A 13,930-nucleotide genomic window follows, 5' to 3' on the forward strand; every position below is an offset into this window, starting at 1 on the left:
TCCTTACACTATTAGATCAGAAAAGTTTTCACTTTGTGTTGGCATGTATACTTTTTAAAACACTTTTCACTTCGTTTTAAGCCTAGAATCGGCTTAAATGTAGCTCTGATACCATTACATGTAACACCCCCAACCCGTATCTGACTCGGATCTGAGTCCGAGATGTCACATTGACTTTTCAAACTTTGACTCTTAAAGAAAATCATGAAAATTTTAAACTTTCATTAAAATAAAAGATGTTAATTCACACAAGTTGGACCAAAATAAACAAATTAGTCAGAGCATTAGTAATTCACAATTTCGTTACATACCAACACACTATATACATCCAAATATCTACACTTAACTACAAATCTGATATGATCTGTGGAAAGGAGAGTCTGACATGTCTTGCTCCTCTTCACTTCTCCTCTCGTTTTTTAGAACCTACGTGTGAAACACTCACACGCTAAGTCGATGACTTAGTGAGTCAAATAAACATATAATGTAAACTATAACTTGTAATCATGCATGAATAATTACTATTATTATATCATACCACTCATATCCTTATTCATGTAACAAATACACTACATACATACATATATACATACATATCATTATCATTCATATATCTTATTCTCTAGTTCATATAATCTCTCATGTTCATATCATATATCTTAACATGTACTCACTTATATCATATAACATATACAATCAAGCAACTATATCATCATATTCATTTTTATCATTATCATAGATTCCTTTTATCATATGATCTTATAATTATCATTTGTACAATCATATATCACACATAACATTTCACAAGGAAACAAACATATCATCATATCAAGTTTATTTATATTATCTCTTTATTAGCCCATGTACACATGTGAGAACTAAAGATATGCTATGCTGTCACCACAACTCGTATAATTCCCTCAAGGGGCACTAAATATTTGTCCCGAATGACCACTATGTCCCGAAGAACCACTGATTGTTCTGAAGAACCACTATGTCCCGAAGGACCACTGTTTGTCCCGAAGGACCACTGATTATTCCAAAGAACCACTATGTCCCAAAGGACCACTGTTTGTCCTGAATGACCACTGATAATCCCTCGACTCTTGGCATGTCAACTATACCCCTAGCTCTCATATCACATAACATGAGCATTATTTTTTATACCATTACACATCTTCACATAGCCACATAGCTTTTCACATAACATTTCTATTTGCACATGTAATTACTTAACTTATTTTCACATAGCTCGTGTTCTATATTCATATCTCATAAGCACGTAGCTCATATTACTTATATTCACATATACATTCACATCACTAATTTATATAAGCTCATGTATTCACATGGGTCATTTCTCATAGCATATCACAAAGCTTCACAGCTCATCTCATATAATTTTATGCATATACCCTTGTATCAATACCATATAACTTATCTTATCAATTTGCATAATCCCTTACAACATACAAAGTTTATATTAATTCCATATATTTACTTAATTCAACCTCACATATTTTATTATCTAAACCTATATTCACATATGATTTCCTATATAATTCTTATATAACTACTATTAAATGTTAGTATAATAACTTATGCCAGTGTTTCTTAGTTACATCTGATTCTCATTTTCATATCATCATGTTACTCAACATATTTCAGTCTTCATTTAATCATATGAGTCCATCATATTAGTTACAGATTACTCATATTTGGTTATCATATTTCACATAAATCATTGCCCTACAATGTACTATATGTCATATAGTTCCTTCCACTTATAACATTCCCTAGAGTTTGTGTACACTTATTATATATTTACCCATGGTTCTTATATCTTCTCCTAGTCATATATATCCATAATTCCTCATTACCTAACCTATATTACATGTCCATATAATTATGGGTATTTATACCACCAAGTGTATACCACTTTCTCTTTATTATACATATTATATATATTATATCATCTTCTTATTTAATCACATGAGAGTGCATCGGTACCCATTGAAGATGTACCGATGTACATAACCCAGAAATGTCATTTTAACATGAAAATCCCTTCATTTTCCTCTTAACACTTCATTTCACCTTCTTTAATATTCCTAACTTTCATACACATATTTACACTTATTTCTACTTAATAATCACTTCTTTAACCTCCCAATCATATCCTTTATATGGCATTCAAGAATCATACGCAAATATCAACATGTTCCAAATCTCATTCTAACACTTCATATTCCTTATTTAGATTGATTACAAGCCAAATTCAACTTCTAATTCTAATTATCAACTCTATATCAAGATTTCATTCAAGAACTCATAATCTTTAATCTCTCCTAATTCTATCATTTTTTGATTTTAAGATAACTTAAGCTTTCCTTAAGCTTAGTTATCATCTAATGATCGAAACCCAACTTAAATTTCAACTAATAATCAACTATTAATAAATCTTACCTTTGCAAGTTGGAGTCTACGGCTGGGAGAATGAATAAGAAAACTCTGGAGAAATCTCTCCTTTCCCCACGTGGTTCCCTTATCTTATACGAGGGAAAAAATATCTTTCAGGCTAAATGACTATTTTGCCCTTTGATTCCTTTAATAATTACTAAAACCTTCAGGAAATATTTCTGAATAACTCATTGAACTATTCAAATATCATACTTTAATCACCACATTCTGAAGTTTTACAATTTAGTCACTAACCCATAGTTTGGGATGTTAAAAGTGCCATCTGCTCTATGTGGTCTTTGCTTAGCATATCACAAGGATCATTGTTGTATTCAGGTACGACAATCTCTCTTTAAATTTCTGGGAATTCATTTTTTCGGCACCCAAACAGGCAATGGACTTGAATGTTTCGACAAATAAGGTGATCTCGCACCATGATGTAATAAGAGTATCCGAGATGTACTATGACGATCTTCTTATTTAGGGTTTCTTAGAGAAAGTTGACAAGAAAGGTAAGGTCGATCCATCCGACTACAAATATCATCTCTTCAAGCATCTCATTTTTACGTGTCACCGTTTTATTATTAACTGGTTTACTGCCCATTATTTTTATGCGAGTCCTTAAGAACGATTTCGTCAAGTACGATTCATTTTCATATGTATTTGATGCATGGTAATCCATATCTAATTCTCAATTATACTTGGTTTTGTTTTCAAATTCATGTATTCCTTTATAGGTATGCACATGATGACAAATCTGCGGATGACCATGAGGAGTCTGGGTGGAATTATATTCATGGTGATGTGTTCAGGTTCCCCAAGAACAAGTCTTTGTTTGCTACCGCTCTTGGTTGCGGCACCCAGCTATCATCTCTTCAAGCATCTCATTTTTACGTGTCACCGTTTTATTATTAACTGGTTTACTGCCCATTATTTTTATGCGAGTCCTTAAGAACGATTTCGTCAAGTACGATTCATTTTCATATGTATTTGATGCATGGTAATCCATATCTAATTCTCAATTATACTTGGTTTTGTTTTCAAATTCATGTATTCCTTTATAGGTATGCACATGATGACAAATCTGCGGATGACCATGAGGAGTCTGGGTGGAATTATATTCATGGTGATGTGTTCAGGTTCCCCAAGAACAAGTCTTTGTTTGCTACCGCTCTTGGTTGCGGCACCCAGCTCTTTACTCTGTGAGTATCATTCGCCGAAGCTAATTGTCTTTTTTTTTTTCCGAACAATCTGTTGACTGTTATTCATTTGCTTCCTTTTCTAGTACATTTTTCATTTTCATCGTTGCTTTAGTTGGGGTCTTTTATCCGTATAATCGAAGAGTTCTTTTCATTGCTCTGGTGGTCATTTATGCCCTTACTATTGTGTACATTATATTATATATGTATAGGAGCAACAAAACATGGAAGTGAAAAATAAGGTTTATACTTCTGGTTTAGGGCAAGACTAGGAGCAATTGAAACATGAAAAAAATAAGAAGAAGACAAAAGGTGGCCGCCATGGTTTTGTCTTTACTTTTGCTGTTATCTTTTTTGTTACTATATTTTTTCTTGCATGGTTTTGTCTGAAATGATATTGGGTGATTAATGGAAAAAGAAGAAGAAGAAGAGTCAAACGATTAGTCAAACATGATAAGTTAGCTGGTTTAACGCGTCACATCAGTATTTCGTTACTACAATAACGATTGTTAACGACAGTTAACGTCGAATGACTATTTTATAACAAACGATAATGTTAGTGACTGATTTGTGACTTTTTAAACATCAGTAGTGAAAACGACCACTTACCCAAATATTAGTGACAATTGGCGTAGTTTGGCCTTCGTTTTTTTTTTCTCTGAAGTATAATAGTAGTTCTGAAAGGCGGGAAATACTAAACCTAGTGAAGGAAACAAAAGAGAATCCTACCAAAACATTAGTCACTGCTCTTCCTCTTTTCTCAACCAACAATGGGCATTAAGGTGCGTTTTTTATTTCAAGCGTTTCTAAACATTTTTTTTTCAACTGAATAAATTGGGGTTTTCTTTGCTAGAAAATTGATCAATGTTTCGGATTTTAACTTTAATGATTAGGGTTTAACCAAGCTTCTGGCTGACAATGCACCAAAGGCCATGAAGGAACAGAAATTAGAAAGCTATTTTGGTCGCAAGATTGCCATCGACGCTAGCATGAGCATTTACCAGTTTCTCGTTCGTTTTATTGTCCCCTCGAAAAAAAATTAAGAAAACCAAAGCTTTCTATTTTATAGCCATTCGAGGGCTAAGACTAGCTAATAATGTATTTTTCATTTTAAATTTTGGGTTGACTGTAGATTGTGGTGGGACGCGTTGGGAGTGAAACGCTCACCAATGAAGCTGGTGAAGTTACCAGGTTTTTAATATATTTTCTCTTCATTCTTTAATTTTTCTGTATTTTTTTTACAGATTTATGGTTAGCAGTTCCCTTTTCAATTACATTTTTCACTCGTCATGTTTAATATTATTTACCTTATAAAATGTTGACATGGCTTATTCCTTAGTCATCTGCAAGGCATGTTTACTCGCACAATTCGGCTTCTTGAAGCTGGGCTTAAACCTATGTAATGTGTTTCTTCTCCTTTTCTTTTCCTTTATTTAGAAAGAAGTTAATTAGTCAGTCATTTTAACTCATGCACATCATGTGCGTATGCTGCGTGTATGGTGCTACATCCCACAGGTCTTTTGTTTGTGCTAATGCTTATGGTATTTTCTTTCAGCTATGTTTTTGATGGGCAGCCTCCTGATTTGAAAAAACAAGAGCTGGCTAAGCGGTATTTTGTTGCAATTGATACAAATTTTTTATTGCTTTCCACCTCCCCTGCAATATTGCCAGAACTTAACGAGTAGAATGCCGCTTTTTCATGATTTTATTTGAAATTTGTTATGTAGTAACTCAAAGAGGTTAGATGCTACAGAGGATTTGCAAGAAGCCAGGGAGGTATTTTCTCTTCAGTCACACGCAGAGTGATAAGTAAAGTTTTCTTTTTTTGTTTTACCACTAAGGCAAACTAATTTGCTATTATTTTATTATTAGAGTGGAAATCAGGAGGACATTGAAAAATTCAGCAAGCGGACAGTGAAAGTAAGTTATTTTCTCATCCATTTTCTCCCAAGACCAGATAATTGATATGACAACACACTGTTTTCTTTGGCATTTATTTCTGGATGTTTAGTTATGATCTAAAAATATAAGACCAGGATAAAATAAAACTGTGCCAAAATGTGTTGTTGCTTCATTTCTCTCTACTGTTTGCAGGTGACAAGGCAGCATAATGAAGACTGTAAACAGCTTTTAAGACTTATGGGGGTGCCTGTGATTGATGTGAGTGTCAACTATTTGAGTCCATTGAGTGTGAGATTTTCATAAATTCATTCTACAGAGCTGTGTTTTTTGTTTTCACAGGCTCCTTCTGAAGCAGAGGCCCAATGTGCTGCACTCTGCAATTCTGGAAAGGCAAGTGTCCAGTTGATCATGATAAGTTGTTTGTCTACTAGGGGTTTATCAGTCCTGAAAATGGACATGCAATAACCCTATTTACCTTTATGAGGTTGAAAAAGTTGATTTTTTTTCTAATACTATTTTAAGAAGCAGCCTACTTTAATTTCCGGTATTTGCACCATTTATTTTCAATGACCTACTACCTTTAGGGGTTGAAATCACGCCTTCTTATTTATCAGGTTTATGCTGTGGCTTCTGAGGACATGGACTCTTTAACCTTTGGAACTCCTAAATTTCTTCGACATTTAATGGACCCAAGCTCAAGAAAAGTTCCAGTCATGGAGTTTGATGTTGCAAAGGTGCTTTAAGCATTTTATTACTTATGAACTATATTGATTTTGGGTGTGCTTTTCTGATGGGGGAGATGTGTTAGGTTCTGGAGGGGCTGAATCTTACCATGGATCAGTTCATTGACTTGTGCATTCTTTCTGGATGTGATTATTGTGACAATATTAGAGGTATGTGGGAGTTTCCTTTATAGTGTCTGACCTTTATGTATTAAAATTTAGGTTTTGTATTTGGTATATGATTTCATTCTGAAGCTATCCCCAGGTATTGGCGGACAGACAGCTTTGAAGCTTATTCGTCAGCATGGTTCTATAGAGCAAATACTTCAGAGCATAAACAGAGAGAGGTCTGGATTGATTATATGTGGTGTGAAATGATTCATACATTTTTCTTCGTTTACTAATTTTAGTTAACATTAATAACAACATTTTCCATATTCAGGTACTCAATACCTGATGATTGGCCATATGAAGAGGCTCGTCGGCTTTTTAAAGAACCACTAGTCTGCATGGATGATGAGCAACTTGATCTGAAGTGGAGTGCTCCAGATACTGAAGTGCGTAATCCCTGTCCTAATTACATATATTGTTCTGAGTAATGTGTAACCATATTTCAAGTTCAATGCAGCTGCATTAATTTGACAATTTTTGTAGGGGTTGATAACCTTTCTGGTTAATGAAAATGGATTCAATATCGACAGGGTGACGAAGGTATTTCCTCTCTTATTAACTCAAACTTTTATAATCATTTGATTATGTTTTCTTTTGTTCATTAGGGAATAGAGAAAATTAAAGCAGCCAAGAACAAGTCCTCACAGGGCCGGTAAGTAAAGCGTGGTTACATAAAATGATGCTATAAGCTTTTATGCTAATGCTTACTATCTCTTATACCCTTCTCTTTCCAGATTAGAGTCATTTTTTAATCCAGTTGCCAACACATCTGCACCAATTAAACGGAAGGTATAGCTCCACTATGCATTTTGATTAACCATCACTATTGTTCTCTTCTCTTACCTGGTGGTTGATATATTTACATTTTTATTTGTTTCGACTGATTGCATCTCATATATCATGTTACTTTTTGAATCTGCATTAATGGGTTATTTGTTTGGCACATACAGATATTGTCTACTTGCAATAAACTAAACTGCGTGACCTTTCATAATTTAGTTTGTCTCATGTGTGGTTTTGGTAAGATTTTTATTTGAAAAAAAGAAAGCACCAAAGGTCGGTTTTTGTTTTGTTTTTAAAGTTTTGAGAAGTATATTAGGTGTTAGATAATCTTCATAAAGGGGAAAGTATGGAAGGTAATACACTCTTCGATGCTTGCGTCTAGATTGGTTGCCTTTTATAATTTCTCGGTGCACTTGTTTGCAAGGAACCAAATGCATGCTTTAATTTCCTTAACCAATGCTAAGCTCTAAGATATTTTGTCCACTAGTTTGTAATCGTTCCAATCCCAATGGTATTGATAGAAAGCCACCAGTGGGGTTGCATTTCAAGCGCTCAGTGATATTTTCAAGAGGTGTCTCTGCTTTGCTCATGAAACTGGAAACTGGACTTGGCAATCATTATATTTATGTATTTTTTTTATAATGTTTTGTTAAAGGTGTTATATAGGCCTCGGCACTTCTAAGAAATCGTGTTGGAGCAAATTTTACCTGTTAATAATTCATGTTTCTTTCGTATTATTTTTTCATTCCATGTGTTTTAGTTTTTTTTCCCATTCTTCTCTTGGGATGTAGGCCATAATTGTATTTGTTTTGTGGTGTCACTTGTTAAATTATTTATTTAATTACTCGATCACGACAATAGTGTTATTACTCTCTTTCTCTACAATTTGAATTCGGGAGTTGATTATGCATTGGTTTTGCGGCTTACATGAATTTTTCCTCATTGTCGTGACAGGAACCTGAGAAGACAGCTAAAGAAACTACTAGTAGAAAGCTTAAGGCTGGTGGGGGTAGAAAAGAAATAGTTGAACTGGTTTTGGATAAGAGAAGATTTTTTTATTTAATGTATCTTTACTTTTAACTTATTGGCTTTGCATTTCCAAACACAGTAAATTGTTAACTTTGATCTTTGATTTGCATGAGCCTGGGACAGATATTCAATGTGAGCTTTTGAGATTCCAAAACACAATCTCTCGCATATCAAAAGCTCTTGAAATTTCTTACGTGTACGTTGATTCCCATGATTTTGGTGTTGTTTTCAGACGTTCTTTTCGAGTTTCTTTTCCTCCACCTCGGTTATTGTGTACCGGCCATCGTCCTCAAGCATGCATGTTGTCTTCTCCACTGTCGGTATCCCAATATGATGAACCGTTCTATGCGGTTCTTATCGGATGAGGGTCATATGCTTCATTGAATTCCATGCCTCTGAAAACGAAAACCTCCATCATCTGATCTTGCTTCAGCTTCCGATCAGAAGCAACCTGCAACATTCTATCAAACACTTTCTCGAATTGACATTCTTGAAGATTTAGTCTTTGACATAAGTAGTATATTCCCTTGGATCAATAACATGAAGCGATACAATTATTCAAGTTCCCCTTCTTTTCAAGACACTCCATTGTCAAACATTGCACTTCGGAAACCTCACCTGCACCCTTAGAAGATGTAACGATTACGTGTGGAAGTAACTGTTCCATCGTTTTCCCTCACATCTTGGAACACTAATTTTGCAATTCGGCAACCTCATCAAAACCCTTTGAACAAGCAACGATTTCAAAATTAAAGATTGATTTTGGTCAAGATGATGTTGTGATTAAATGTGTGGGAGGATGAATTAACTTATTGAAAGTACATTCGAATTCCTGGGAACACACTTGGCAAGATTATCTTGCTAAGAGGGAATTGAGATAAGAATTAATAGTTATTGAAACAACAATCTGAGTCGGCCTTCACGAACTTAAACGGTTGTTGTTCTACGACAATTGATGTTGATCAGATCAATTTTCAAAATCGGAATCAAAGATTGCTTTGGGTATTCGATATACAAACGGGAGTCACGAGGATTGTCCTTGTAGACAAAGTAACCGACGTGAATCCCGAAGGGAAAATCTAATTCAATGATCCGAAGGAAATTGAGTCAAAGCGAGGCTTGAGGATGTTTTTACCATATTTATTTTCAACTTTACATTATATATTTTCTTTATTTTTACTTTAAATTGCTTTTTATTATTTAATTTTTTTACCAAAACTCCCCTTTATCTACTGCATTTCGCCTGATCAAGGTAATTCAAACCTTAATTTGAGAATTTTCTAAGTCTATGTGGATCAATTTTACTTCTCTTTACTACGTATTTCTTTCTTATATATAATTGAGAAGAAGAATTTATTTTGACATCAAAACGACAGTTATCAAAAACCAACATGACCTGTTTAATGCACTTGGTGTGATGTACGCATCCATATTCTTCGGCATAAACAGTAGCTCATCGGTTATACCATTCGTTTCGATCCAGAGATCAGTTATGTACCGGGAAATGTTTGCAGGAATGTACACTCTGTGGGCATACTCATTTGCACAGGTTTAAACTTCCCTCAGAAGTTATCTGGTTCAAAATCAAGCACCAATGAAATAACCATAGTAGACAGACAATTATGGTACAAAATGTCATTTTTGTTTTGCAAACGACTCGGTTTCGATCAATTTTGCAGGTCATAGTTGAGATCCCATACATGCTTACTTCGGCGCTTCTATACGTGATCATCACATATCCAATGATCGGTTACTACTGGTCAGCCAATAAAGTATTATGGTCATTTTACACAATATGGTGTTCAGAGCTATGCTTCACCCACTTAGGAATGATAACAGTGTCAGTAACACCCAACGTTCAAGTGGCTTTCATTTTGGGCTCATTTGCTACCTCCACCATGAATTTGTTCTCTGGGTATTACCTGCCAGTACCAGTAAGCTATGACTATTCGCTGCATTCGACATGTTTAAGCATAAACCGGGAAATAAAATCAAAACTGATGGCCTCTTGCAGAAAATGCCGAGTTGGTGGGTCTGGCTATGCTACTTTTCCCCCACGTCTTGGTTGCTGAATGCCATATTCGTGTCGCAGTATGAAGATATCGATAAAGAAATACAGGCTTTCGGAGAAACCATGACGGTTTCTGCTTTCATAGAAGATTATTTTGGTTATCATCATAAGTATCTAGGTCCGCTTGCCTTTGTTCTCATCATCTTCCCCGTTGCATTGGCTTCTCTTTTCACCTTTTTTACTGGAAAATTGAACTTCCAAAGGAGGTAGAGACAGATATGTCTCTGCTGCTGCTCTATCTCCCTGATTTATTAATAAAGAGAGGTTTTGCATGTAAAAATCATCCAAATCAATATACATTGTCCAAGTTTTGTATTACAATGACAAGGCATGTTGTAAATTCTAAGTAATTCCATCAAAAAGTACACAACATATTGTCTTGTCGTAATCTGTTTCGATACGAAATCGATCTTGTAATCATTATATCTACAATGCACTAGCAACCGCGTGAACGATCACCTCTGCTTCCACTACACAGATATCCTTCACCAGGCAGCCGGTGCCAGTATGGTGGAAATACGGCAACGAAACGAATTTCGCCCAACCACTTTCCTGGCTTGACTCACTAAACCAGTGATTAACTGCAACACAAACAGGAATTTTGTGATTCTGGTATGATATACTTGATGAAAATGATTGTTATTAGGCTATTCGTTTCGGTTTTTGTACCTTTTCCGGCAATGTGCCTACTCTGCAGCTGATCCTGGATACGCAAAGTGAACTCCGCGAATATTTTTGAATCATCCGTAAGAGTGGATGAATCATCCAAAGCCAAATACAGAGAGATATGAGTGCCAGATCCATGTCGTCTTCCTTTCGGATAAAGCTGTATTTTCCTGCATTTCCAGAATGTCATACAGCAGTAGACCCTGAAAATGTACCATATTCGTATTCGTATTCGTATTAATGGATGCCATACCATTTCTGATCACCAGAAATGAACACATTTGATTCCAATAATTCTGAATCTAATTTGGAAAAGTTTTCAATCCTCCAGACATGCTTGATACTAATGGCATCTTTTACCACAGACAAGCATTCGGCTCGTCCTGGTCTTGTTTCCTTGGTGATGAACACTTCAGCTCCGAATATGCAAGTGTCGTCGAGTAGGTATCCGTTCGAGACATCGTTAAACGTTCGAATCGGGATGAGCTGATCAAATCCCCATTGATGCTTCAATCTGTGAAACCTCCTATTGTTCTCCTTGGCATCTATAGGCACCACATGACAATAACAAAATCAAATCCACAGCTTCCTTACATGCATACGTACGTACATTCAAAAGTTGAAATGACGAAGAAAAGCAGCATGGAATTAAAATACCATGAACTACCAAGTACTCATCCTTGCTCTGATCAAGCAAGAAAAACCGAAAAACGGCATGGACCTCCAAACCCTGTCGGAAGAGCGAACCGACATCGGAGAAAACCAAGTAGAGAGAAAGGTGCTCTTTCACATTTCGGCTTCGGTTCCCATTCGGATACAGTATCAGCTTCCTGTGAGAGCGCACGGAAAAATGACAGGCTAAGCTTATCAATTACCATATAAACAAATAAATGCCATAATTCATTAATTCAGCCAATAGTACCATTTGTAGCCACTAGCTTGGAATTCTGCAGATTCATATTTTTCGATGCCGTTCTTCGCAAGTAATGAAAATGACTGTATCTTTAGAACGTAATGACAAGGAGCTGCTTCTGATATAGATCTTTCAACTTCTGCAAATTTAACTCTAATTTCATTAACAACAACACCAATATGTATGTATTTATGTATGTATGCGGAAAGATCATAGGCAAAAATATGTACGGATAGATACCTTGTAGGTTGTCGGATACGTGAGAAGCCATGGCCATGGGGATAAATTTTGGGCATGAAAGAAGTTTTAGACAAGGCTTAATAGTATCAAACATGGTTTGCTATATATATATATATAGAGTAAAAGGAGAGAGAGAAAGAGATTCCAAACGTAAAAAGAGATTTTTTGGAGGATTCGAGTCTTAATCCTTCGCTTATAGTTAAGATTGTTCTGATGAATCGACAAGCATCCGTTCTTGCTTGTTGAATGAATATACCACCATGTTTGCTGGCTCCGCAATCCGTTATTCCTTGGCAAATGATTACATTTTTGTTTGGGTTATGGATAAATTATATGTTTAGTATCCAAACTATCACTTTTGTTCCGTTTTGATTATCCATTTTTTTAAAATCATACTTAACGTTATATTTTTGTTTCATTTTAGTCCTATTGTTAAAAAATTAACAGAACTGCTGGTGTGATATTTTTATTTTTTAATGATGATGTATCATTATCTTACGGTGACACGTCTACATCATTGTTAATATTTAATAGAGGATGATCAAAATGAAACTAAAACTAAACATTATCTATAATTAAAAAAAAAATTGAAAGATCAAACTAGAACAGAAGTGATAGTTGAAGAACAAAACGTGTTCAAATCTAAAGTTTCATCTAATATTTAGTTTTTTTTTTAAAAAAAAGAAAAATTGTTTCAGATTTCAATTCAATACATAAAATCAACCATATTCGATCTATTTTCTTTATTTTCTGTTTTTAATTAATGCATCATTTTCTTAAATTTTGATATGTATTGTAATTCAAGCTCAAATCTATAATACTTAGTATAAATATTAAAAACTTGTTATATTTAAAAAAAACATAAAATATAATTATTAAATACTAAACAAAAATAACATAATATGTGTGAGTTTGGGTAAAAATTGAACCACATCTCAAGTCATATTCAAACTTGAACAACAAAATATATATATATATATAATATTAAGGTAAATTACACCATTCATAGCACATTATCTTCTCACTTTTATTTTGATCACTAAAACTTAAATGTTTTTAATTTAATCATTCAATTTTAGAATTCATCTTATTTAAGACACTTTGATTTATTTTATTAATATTTTTTTTATATGTGCTATTTTGTATTATTATTTTATTAATATATATGTCATGATTAAATTAAGAAAATATTAAAATCTCTAATCCTCACTAGCACCTTCACGTCTTCACTCTCCAAATAAAATTTGAATCACAAATCTTCATTATTACCATCACTACATCACAGTCACCAGTTTCTCCGGCCATTCCTTTCTTTCCTGGGAACTATCCATTTACTGATGCTATGTCTCTATTTCAAACAATAAAACGAGCGACGAATTCAAAAATATTTTTTTGTGAATGTACGTTGAATCTTGGAGAAGAAAGAATCCAATAATTATATTTCTTTCTAGACAGTGACAAATCTAAAAGTGTATTTTAAAGTAGACACATATATTAATAATATAAAATTTTTTATACTATAAATAAAATAAATTTTAAAATAAATATCACCAATAAAATAAATAACTATTAAAAAAAATTCACATTTTGGTTTATACACGTACTTACCCTAACTGTTCATATTAGAGACAAGTCGATAGGATAATATGGTGATGGTGATAGCAATAAACCAGTGTTATTTACCATTCTTAACTACGCATTTCATACTTCGATAAAGAATTATATGGTACAAGCTATCAAGCAGTTAGGATAACTGCCTTCCAAGCAATAGACA

At 34.2% G+C, this 13,930-nt stretch overlaps 3 protein-coding genes across 3 annotated transcripts; 2 read left to right on the forward strand and 1 right to left on the reverse strand.

Moving 5' to 3' along the window:
• Positions 1–4,364: 4,364 nt before the first annotated feature.
• Positions 4,365–8,332, forward strand: LOC120181811 (flap endonuclease 1-like). The gene is made up of 17 exons (XM_039186866.1): positions 4,365–4,441; positions 4,553–4,669; positions 4,792–4,850; positions 4,999–5,058; positions 5,215–5,268; positions 5,387–5,435; positions 5,532–5,579; positions 5,754–5,819; positions 5,901–5,951; positions 6,176–6,295; positions 6,370–6,454; positions 6,549–6,630; positions 6,726–6,840; positions 6,938–6,994; positions 7,060–7,106; positions 7,189–7,243; positions 8,192–8,332. Exons 1-17 carry the CDS (start codon positions 4,430–4,432, stop codon positions 8,315–8,317), a joined length of 1,203 nt encoding a protein of 400 aa, XP_039042797.1. The 5' UTR covers positions 4,365–4,429; the 3' UTR covers positions 8,318–8,332.
• A 1,351-nt stretch (positions 8,333–9,683) lies between these two features.
• On the forward strand, positions 9,684–10,547 carry LOC120181807 (pleiotropic drug resistance protein 3-like). The gene is made up of 3 exons (XM_039186865.1): positions 9,684–9,815; positions 9,946–10,200; positions 10,281–10,547. Exons 1-3 carry the CDS (start codon positions 9,684–9,686, stop codon positions 10,545–10,547), a joined length of 654 nt encoding a protein of 217 aa, XP_039042796.1.
• A 152-nt stretch (positions 10,548–10,699) lies between these two features.
• LOC120181804 lies at positions 10,700–12,273 on the reverse strand. Its single transcript, XM_039186860.1, has 6 exons — positions 12,157–12,273; positions 11,926–12,055; positions 11,661–11,833; positions 11,257–11,548; positions 11,007–11,173; positions 10,700–10,918 (listed from the first exon to the last, which is right to left on the reverse strand). The coding sequence occupies exons 1-6, from the start codon at positions 12,248–12,250 to the stop codon at positions 10,764–10,766; spliced, it is 1,011 nt and encodes a 336-aa protein (XP_039042791.1). The 5' UTR covers positions 12,251–12,273; the 3' UTR covers positions 10,700–10,763.
• Positions 12,274–13,930: the final 1,657 nt, after the last annotated feature.

This window comes from Hibiscus syriacus, unplaced genomic scaffold, assembly GCF_006381635.1.
Source record: "Hibiscus syriacus cultivar Baekdansim isolate YM2019G1 unplaced genomic scaffold, ASM638163v2 tig00112535_pilon, whole genome shotgun sequence".
NCBI lineage: Eukaryota > Viridiplantae > Streptophyta > Magnoliopsida > Malvales > Malvaceae > Hibiscus > Hibiscus syriacus.